General features: G+C 43.2%; 1 protein-coding gene across 1 annotated transcript; it reads right to left on the bottom strand.

Moving 5' to 3' along the window:
* Positions 1–1,177: 1,177 nt before the first annotated feature.
* On the bottom strand, positions 1,178–10,153 carry KLF6 (Kruppel-like factor 6). The gene is made up of 4 exons (XM_010585481.1): positions 9,878–10,153; positions 6,342–6,915; positions 4,465–4,588; positions 1,178–4,038 (listed from the first exon to the last, which is right to left on the bottom strand). The coding sequence occupies exons 1-4, from the start codon at positions 9,977–9,979 to the stop codon at positions 3,987–3,989; spliced, it is 852 nt and encodes a 283-aa protein (XP_010583783.1). The 5' UTR covers positions 9,980–10,153; the 3' UTR covers positions 1,178–3,986.
* Between the last annotated feature and the right edge of the window lie 6 nt (positions 10,154–10,159).

The raw sequence follows: 10,159 nt of genomic DNA, 5'->3' as shown, positions 1-10,159 counted from the left end.
GGAGGCAAAATGTCACAATCCCTAAACCTCAGTAGCCTTTTCTATTTCTATTGCAACTGTAACTAAGTTTCCCAGAAGACATCTGTGTTTCATTGTGGGAGATATTGTACCAGCACTAAAATTTAATATATCCCTCTCATTGCAGATCACAAATTTGCTTAAGTTGCCATTTCTTCCTTGCCTATACGGAGGCATATTGACTAGTTACCAGCCCGCTGCAGGGCTAACTGAGGTAGGTGGCAAGGGTCTCTCCTTCACTTCTACTTCTGCCTCAATCTGTATTTATTGATTCAGTTCTTCTCTGCATCATTTTTAGACCATTTCTCGTCTAAAACCATGAAACATTCAATTACTGTGAACTGAATTCATGTGTTCAAAGTCAGACTCTCAGCATATAACTTTGCAATTTCTGCCAACTCTTTTACTCGATGCTTAAAGGATTTTTAACACCAGCATGAGTGAAGCAGAAGCCACAAGGCAACATTAAACAAGTTCTGCATGTGTCCCAAGCCAGCATACATGCCAGGCATGCTTTGAAGAGCCATTGCTTTGAAAAAATGCAGTTCAGAGGCTTGCGTTTGGCTGGCTGAAGGTCACCACCAGCATGTGGGTCAGGTCAGCCCTACAGCAGACTCAGATCTGTGCATCTGGTCCAGGCAGATCTCACGTGGTTCCTTCCCTGCATTCCTTCCCACAACTGCGCCTTCAAGGTTTCGGGCTTGCTTCCCCACCGACCAGGCAGTTCAAAGGCCCGCAGTCCGCAGTAAGGGTTAAGGACAGGTGCCTCCAGCCCAGCCATCACCTTTCTCGTTTTTTCCCTTCACTTTAAATGCCCACTGAATCTCCTTTCCCACATGCAGAACTTCTCGTATGTGCATTCACCTCTCCAGAACAAACGATTTGGAATAAAGATGCAGTCTTGCAGTAACAATCGCGTTAACTATTTATTCTGCTGAGATAAAAGATGAGTGAACAACAGCTTTTCAGATACGGAAGAACTTTTAGTTTCTACTGCCAAAATTACTTTCTCATCAGGGCTTGTCTTCCACAAAGTGACCTGACCCAAAGTTGTTTGTACCTGCAACCAGGTGACTCAAGGCAAAGCATCGACATAGTACTCGACATCGTTTGGTGTGTAGGACTTCAGAGAGGAGAAAGACGAAACCAGACACATGATGCTGATAAGAATTTCTTTTTATGTTATTCCAATAAAAAATACATTCATACAGAAATATAACAATCTTGCAAAAAACAATTTCAAATAAAATCTTGTAAAACAAAATTTTTACAAAAATCTTACAAAGAGATTCTTTAGATAACAGGGTGCTTCAAAAACAAAAAAAGAAATTTCACTAATAGAAACTTTTTCTTCTTAAATTTCAAGCAAAAATGTTTTATTTTTTTTTATTTTTCAGCTTGATTGAGGCTCAGTTATCACCTGAACAAAATGTACTTGCTTATTAAGAAAATTACAGGCATTTGACATATGGCACACAGCCCCACCCCATCCACACAAGTCTGATGGTATTTCACAATTGAGACAAGCCAGTGCAAGTTTAATTTTTTTTTGTCTGGGGTTGTTTTTTTTGTTTGTTTGTTTTTGCTTTTGTTTACTTTCTTGTTTATAAGAATTATGGCTAAGCCAAGGACAATGCAAACAAGGAGTTAAAAACACAACAAAACCCAACCCTAAATAGAAATCCATTTGCTGGGAAATTTTGTTTGTTTGGGGGAAGAAAAAAAAAGTGCATTTTCAGGCAATTTAAACCAAAAATGAAATGAGAATGATTTAAGCCTGTGTATTCTTTAGAACCAGATCACTTGCATATACTTTTTTTTAAACCACTTATCTACATACATTTCCAGGAAGATATACCAAAATATTAGCATAGTAAGCAAGACCGATAATAAATAGAAAAAGAAATAGGTTACGTGTTTCATTGCATCGACTGTAGTGAGCTGGTTTAAAAAAAAAAAAAAAAACCAACAAAAAATACTGCTTTTGGACAGACTATTTCTACTCTAGGAAAAAACAGTCTTTATTTTAGCTGAACTATGTAAAATTAGAGCTCAACCACCACAACGACTAGCTCACTCACAGGTCCTCCAGTAAGCTGGAGGGCCAAAACCCGAGTGTACTTCATCTGCACACAGCTAATATTCTTTTAGCATGCCAATATTCGGTTCATATCATTCTTAAATGGCCACAGATACGCTATTCCAGACAACCTAATAACTACAAAACACAGTCAGCAGTCTGAGAAGGACTGAATGCCAACAAAGCCTTTAGCATACCATTAAGCTAAAGGTAAAGCCTCTAAAAATGCTAGATTTTAATTAACTGTATCTTTCATTTCTTTGTCTCCTTAATAACCGTATTGCGGGGGGGAGAGGGAATATTTTGATGGGCTGTGGCATTTTCTAGCTATGTGTTCTAATTTTTTTCCTTTTAAAAAAAATATTTATATATTATCTATATATATACACACATACACAGACTGTACACACAAATATACATACACAATTATTTTTCTGCCCACTTTTAAAAAAAAAGTAATATAGTTTCTTTCTGTATGACCAACAGATAGCTAGATATATAGATGTGAAACTTGTGCCTTTTAAGCAAATACATCTTTTAATACTTCTGTATCTTTAATATGTATGAAAACTCGACATATTAAGTACAGTTGGGGTGTGTATATACACAGTTGTTGTGCAAGGTCAATATAAAAAAAGTCTCAAGGTGGCAGAACTGGTCAGGTATTCAATTGGCATATGCATTATACTGTAACACAGTCAAATTGTCTAAGTTAAACAAATACTGTACTGACATGAATGACTTTTCTCTATATTTGTCTTTGTGAAGGAGGACCCTGGAAGTAACCTTTTTTTCCCCTCATATTATACATTTGATACAGTACAATGCCAGGTGAAAAGAGAGCCTTAATAAAGCATGCATCACCCATACCCCTGTATAAGACCCCCTACAAGAGAAGGTCACTTGCATAAGGCACCATTATTAAGGTCAACAGTGCATTAACAGCTAGAAAACCAGAAGTTAGTCCTCAAGGCATAAATAAGAGAAAAATTAGCTGCATGAGAAAAATCAGTTTCTAACCAATAGTGGTTTTATCCACCCAACAGAAAAAATTATTCATGTTCCATACATTACGTAACATTAGACCAATTGTATTTTAGCTGCTCTTAACTGGAATCAAAACTGCAGTCCTGATTAAAGAATGGAAAAGCATATAGTTCCCCAGAACCATGCAATAACCTTTGTATTATAATGAAAAGTTATAGTTGTGTTACATTTGTAAATACACAGCTTATACAATGGATTACAAATGAGCTCTGTAGCAAGTAAAACAAGCTACTTGACACATTGCACGTTTAATAGCTGCACCAGACACCTAAAGCTCCTCTCACACAGGAACGGGGAGGTCCCCCATCTCCATTCTGGCATCCTGACTCTTTTTATTCCCCCCTTTCCCCTCTCCGTTTTCCCTCTAAAAAGGTGCAGACACCCCTCCCCCCACCCCTTGGAAATGATTGGTGGTCGTCCCATCTCACGAGATATTCCTCACATACAAGACATTCAGACTATTTTTTTTCTCTTACAGTTATAAAACAACCACAAGAAAAAAAATGTGCCTCAGCATACAGTCATCAAGAGATCCTCATCGCATACAGTCGCCCAATCATTAACATTCTCAGTGCACATGCTCACGGCAAAGGCTTAGGAGCCACTCAGAAGGTTAGATACCAGTGTATGAGTCCAGGAAACCCCAAACTTCATGCACCGCGGTTGCTATGCCGTTTCTTACATGACTTATTAGCCCTCAAAAGACCTTCAAGGAAGTGAGGTCCTGGAGGCAACTGGGTAGGGTGCAAAATGGCATGCTTTGGCTGGAACACGCATCCCTCCGCTCAAGGCTCTTCAACCTTGACGCCTCTTAGCCCGCAGGATTCACCTCTTGACCCATTCAGAGGTGTCTCTTCATGTGAAGGGCCAGGTGGTCAGACCTGGAAAAACACCTGCAAGACAAGAGCCAGGTTGCACATTAGCCCACGGGTGCTGGCACGCATGACGCGGCCCCCGTGGCTGAGGCAGCCCCCTTGCTCTGCTACTCCGGAATTTGGCCGGTCGAGGAGGGATCTGGCATTCCCTGGGGAGAAGGGAGCACTCAGGGTGTCTGCAGACACCCAGGAGCTCTGCAGATGGGTGGTAACGCCAGGGACTTACTTCTCAACGCTCATCTGCAACAGCGGGCTACAAACCACGTCCCAGTGATTAGTAAAAGGGAAGGGTTTTTTTCCAGTCTAAATGTACAATAATCCCTTAAAAACACCAGACACATTTGCGTTCCCAAATGATTCCCTCACAAGTGAAAAGCAGCCTAGACTCACTTTCCAACAAGCATTAAAAATAACTATTTAAAGAGGTGCATTTCAGTCACATACCTGTCACAGTGACTACATTTAAAAGGCTTGGCACCAGTGTGCTTTCTGAAGTGTCTGGTTAATTCATCACTTCTTGCAAAACGCCACTCACACCCTTCCCATGAACATCTGTAAGGCTTTTCCCCTACAAAGAAAGCAGATTACACGTTAGTCATGACTTCATTCAAAGAAAGATAGGTGCTATCCCATTCATTTTCTATGTAAACCTCCTCCACCCCCCAAACACAGCCAATTTTACTTAACCTATCTGAATGCTTCAGAACATGTAGGCAAAGAAGGCTTGCAAAATTCATCCACATGATTCCTACTTAACTATTTTTGCTGCAACAGCACATCAAATAAGCTCATTAAAAAAAAAAAAAAAAAGGCGCTTAAACACGCTCACAGGAAACAAAGAAATCCAACCTTCTACCATTCCTGTTCATCCATAATGGCAGGCTTACTCCCAAACAGGTATCATTCACCTCATAAAGGTGATTAAAGACAGCACAGCTAGGCTCCAAAATGCAATTAGGCTACTGTATTGCATCAAAGTCCTCTGTCACTCACTCATTTGCATAACATGCAACCTCCTTTCTGCTGAGCCACATATTCTTGGAAAAGCCTGCACACCACTTTGAACACTGCTATTTCAGCGTTCAAGAAATACCACTTCCATTCACAGGAATGTTCTCAGCCAGACAGCACCAGGACAACAGTTCTGCTATACTTCTGAGGCCGGCAGCTATTTACATCTGCTCAACCACCACGGCTTCAGTGGAAGTTGTTCTTTCCTCTTGAAATAATCTTGTTTTATCTGACTTCTGCATGACAATGGGAGCATCCGAGCTTGCTCAGACTTCCCATAAAAGCCACAAAATGCTATGAGTCAAAAAAGGATCTTTTCCTTGAATTCTCTTTCCACATCTGGGGGGGAAAAAAAAAAAAAAAACAACAAAAAACAAAACCAACCCTGTATAGGTCTTTGGACTGGTACACCAAAAACGCCAGGCCAATTCCTCACGTTAAGCAATGACTATTGAGCCAAGGTGCAGCTCTACATATCTAACTGCTGTCATAAAGCAATGTCAAATAATAATGCTCAAACAAGCAAATCAGCACGCTTCTTCAACCATAAAATATTTATAAAAGCCCTGAAGTGTCTATCTTCCTCACTTTCTTTCCCAATAACACACAGGATTGCTATTTTTAGTTCAGGTTCCATAACAATAAAATGCTGTTGCTCAGTATTTTGGGATGAAATCATCCAGTAAATTATACATGTGTAAGTCCAATTAGGCAGATATGTTAGAAGGACTACAACACACTGTGGCTTTCCAAGATTTTTGCTGATAACAATGCCACACAAAACTGTTAAATGACTTACAACTGTAGTTATACTTTATATAATCAAGGCCTTGGGATGTCTGATTGAATAGACCCCATGTAGACCAAACCACGAAAACAAGGTCTTACAGTATTTAGCGATCTGACCGATTTTTGGATACGACGTTCCTTTTTTTGCAAGCAAGTCTCAGCTCGCTTTTGCTTTAGAAATAAACGTTGACAAAAGGTCCAGTGTCCACTTTGGCTAGACCTTTGCTCCTGAAGACCACGTGCTGCTGCAGCTTCCCGACTTGCCTACTTAGACGAGTGGCTCCTATTTGTCCTATTCGCTATGACAGCGGACTAATCTACCACCAACCGTCTTGGCTTCAGCTCGCTTACGAAGAGAATGAGGAAGTGATGTCGTCCATGCTGGTAAGCCTCTACTACTATTACATCATCTCTCCAAACCTGGGCTCCCACCCAGCGATTGTGTAACCCTGTGACACCACCACCGTCAGGAGTATTCCCTACAGTACTTGCCAACTCTTAATAAGCAGATGGTTACTAACCTGTATGAGTGCGCTGATGTGCTTTCAGATGTGAACTTTTGGTGTAAACTTTCCTGCAACCGTTAAAATGACACCTGTGAACACGCCTTCTGCCATCTGGCGAGGTGTCACCATTGGCGGGTGTACCTTTTTCTGCAGTCTTTCCAGCGGTACCGGAACGAATTTTCCCCGGTGAATGCAACTCACCCGGCGTACAATTCCATAGCTGGGAAGAAGGCTCCTTGCTCAGCTCAGGAGACGAAGGGGGAGTGGAAGTGACAGACGAACTCAAGTTTCCTGAACTGGCTAAAACATCGCTTATAGGGTCAGAGGTAAACTTTGTCGTGGGCGAGAGCTCCTCAGAGCTGTCCGAAGATTCGCTGCTCACGTCAGAATTCAAACTGTTGGTCTCTAAGTTCTGACTAGTAAGATTGTCCTCTTTTGGGACACACGTGTTCTTCAGTTCAGATTCCTCCTTTTTCTCACGTGCCAGAATAATTTTGGTCCAGAGATCCTCTTGGTTATCAAATTTGATTTCAGATGCAGAAACGTAACAGGGTTCACTTTGAAGATACCGTTCCAGCTCCAAACAGGTCTAGGTGGAAGGAAAGGCAGAAAAAAGGGAGAAGTTACAAGCTTGTTTAAAAATAAACCCAATTGTATTTTACACTTCAAAAAGCATTCAGGAACATAGTACGTTCGATTTGAGGTTTCTAGGTTCAAAACAAATTAAAGGCTCCTCCAGCCGTAACTAGGTGACTGTTACGATGAAAAGAAATCAGTTTTCGAGACCTGGGCAGGAGTTCAAACGCACAGCTGAAGGTGCAAGTCAGCTTTGGTTTCTCACATAGCATTCTAATGAGTCAGTCAAATTATCATCACTCTCATCATAAAATCTGTGTTTTCAGTAGGCTGATGTTGAAAAGGACCATAGAGAACCACAACAAATAATTACACTTTGCTCTTGTGCCTCATGTAATTTCAAGTTGTTTTGTAGCTCTCACACAAACACGAGACTGAAAGGACCCAACTGAACACAATGTGCTCTGACACGCAGTTAAAACCCAAACGCTGTGTCAGAAAACAAAGCCACATTTCAGCATGGCTGCGGAGCTGCCGGCCCGTCTTCTGGGGACATCAATGGAGCAGCAGACATCCTCCCATTTCCTGTGCATGAGAACGCAGCGCACTCGACTTTCAAAGAATGTCATTTCCAAGCGCACTGGCATGCACGCCACATAACTCAAACTGCTCCCATGCGTGTTTGGAGGAACACGGGGAACTTCGACAACACGGGAGAGGGGAGAAAAAAGTTCCAGAGTAGAAACGTCCTATTCTATAGGATGCAAAACGGGAAATTACTCTGAGGTCCTGCTGGGAGTCCCACAATGAACAAGAACTTTATCTACTGGCCAAGAGTGCAACTGTATGAGTCATCTCTCTCTTTCTTTCACGCAATGCCAAAGGAGACTTCCTTTTAAAACCCTGACCATCTGCCAAGAAAGTACTCTGTTCAAATATACATGCAACAGTACATGGACAACTTCCCCCCCCAACGCATTCCCCTCTGCTCCATGAAATGAAACAAAACAAAAAACAAAACCACCCGAAATGGGTGAAGCTGCGGTTTTCAATTTCAATTCACCCTGCTGACTTTCTAGCCATTTTCAAAGAGGAAAAAAAAAAGGGGGGGGAGTATGAACTGTTATGGCAACAAGCTGATGTTTTGGGATTATTCTTTCCACTATAGGAAATGATCCATATGGAAGCCTTACACAGAAAATGGACACAGCAAGTTTCCATACCAAACTCTACTTATTTTAGCAAGATCATCTCTTCCAAGCCCGGTAGCAAAACCTGATCCCAAATGCCACACATTCCCCTCGCAGCCCCTTCCCATCTGTCCACGAGTGGAGCCGCCATGGGAGCAGCCTCCTTTCTCCCCCAGCTCAAGTAAACTGGGTCACATGTTCTGGCCAGGCTAGGAGTGTGGGCAAAAATAGGAAGGGGGAAAAAAAAAAAAAAAAAAGCCCAAACAACCCCAAAACCAACCCCCCTGCTGCACACAATATTTACGCGTTTGTCTATTATTAGGTAACCGAGTTGCAACGCACGTTAAAAACAAAAAAGGTTTCGACAGGGACAACACAATGGTGTATCGCTTTGCCATGAAAACAGGTAAAAAAACATTTATTAAGATCTTGTTAAACTTTCATATTCCCGGCTAATTTAAATTTCTCATTAGGTAGATCAGCAATGGGGACCGGAGCGAAGCTCTCTCCGAGTTTAAATGCCTCTGAAGGCTACTGGGAACGAGGGCTGGCCCTTCGCCAAAAGCCCAAATGCCTGAAGGAAACTACTTAGCTCCATTTCAATCACGTACTATGAAGCTGCCTCTTTGAAAGGGGAAAGGGGGGGGGAGAGAGGGGAAAAAAAAAAAGGCATTGCATACAATTAGTAGGCATGTGAAGGTTGTAACACTTTGCATTTCAACCTTCTCGGAAAGGCTCCTTCGCCCTTCTGGAAGGCAGCAGGTATTTGATCCGGTCCCGGGGCTGAGCAGCTCCCGGCTGGGGAGCGGAGCCGGCGGCCCCGGCCCCCCCGGAGCCCAGCCGGGGTAACCCGCAAATGTCAGCGGCGACCGCAGCTCCTGCCATCCCGCTGCTGGGATCAAATGAAGGAGGGGGAAACAAAAAAAAAAAAAAAAAAAAAAAAAGGCAACAAAATATGTCCATTAAAGGGAAGGAGCCTCCGTTCTTCCTCCTTCCCGACCAAGGCAATTAGCACAAGGAGATCGCTGTCATATGACTGACAACTCACGGACTCTGCAAAGCTCCCTGCGCTGGAAAACAGCTACATTATACACAGCTGTGCATGCACACCCATACATATGTGTACGTACGCTCCTGTAGTTGGTTTTTTTCCCCCCGTCACCGCCAGGAAAAAAAAAAAAAAATTAAAAAAAAATAAAAATACAACCCCAAAACACAGCAAGGGGCGAAAAGCAGCCCTCGGCCAAGGCAGGGAGCTCGGATGACAAGACCCAGCTGTGGAGCTTGGACCCGGTACAAGCGCAAAACTTTTGCCAGGACTCGGTGTGGAGCAGGCGGGAGCGGAGCGCCGGGCTCCGAGCCGCTGCGGGAGCGGGGGAGCGCGGAGCGGGGCGCGGAGCGGGGCGGAACGGGGCGGCCGGACCCCCGGCGCCGGGCTGACAGCCCCTCGGCGTCCGGCAGGGCCGGGCGGTGAGTGAGGGGAGACGGGAGATGCGCAGCTCCTGACGGGCACCTCGGGACTCTTCTTCTCCCCCCCCTCCCCCGAAAAGGCGTCTTGCTCAAACCCGAAACACCTGCTTCAAAACATCGCTACACATTGTGCTGAATTCTCCCCAAACTCCTTGCTGACACTTGGGTGGGTTGGTTTTTTTTCCGCCTTTTTTGTTTGGGTTTGTTTTTTTTTTTTTTTTTAAATCCGCTCATCCTTTAATACGGCTTAAAAAAAAAAAAAGAAAAACCAAAACCGACAACAACAACAACAACAACATCGACATCCTCGTTTACCTGTTGCCAATATTCCTCCAGGGACGGCAAGGCTGAGAAGTAACCCGTGTCGTGCACAATCTGGAGTTCCTGGAAGATGCTGCACATTGGGAGAACATCCATGTCTCAAGTTGCAACAACAAAGTCAGTGCTGGTTACCAAAAATACAGATGCCTCCTTTATGTGCAGGGGTTGAGGGGTGTGTGCGGGGGGGTGTCAAACCTCTGCTCTCAGTTTCCAAGCCCCCCCCCCTTCCTCCAGAGAAGAAAAAAAAAATATTAAAAAAAAAAAAATCTGTATACA

This window comes from Haliaeetus leucocephalus, unplaced genomic scaffold (genome assembly GCF_000737465.1).
Source record: "Haliaeetus leucocephalus isolate CR32 unplaced genomic scaffold, Haliaeetus_leucocephalus-4.0 Scaffold0, whole genome shotgun sequence".
Classification (NCBI taxonomy): domain Eukaryota; kingdom Metazoa; phylum Chordata; class Aves; order Accipitriformes; family Accipitridae; genus Haliaeetus; species Haliaeetus leucocephalus.
The sequence above is the reverse complement of the archived record's forward strand: the minus strand, read 5'-3'. Positions and strand labels throughout refer to the sequence as shown.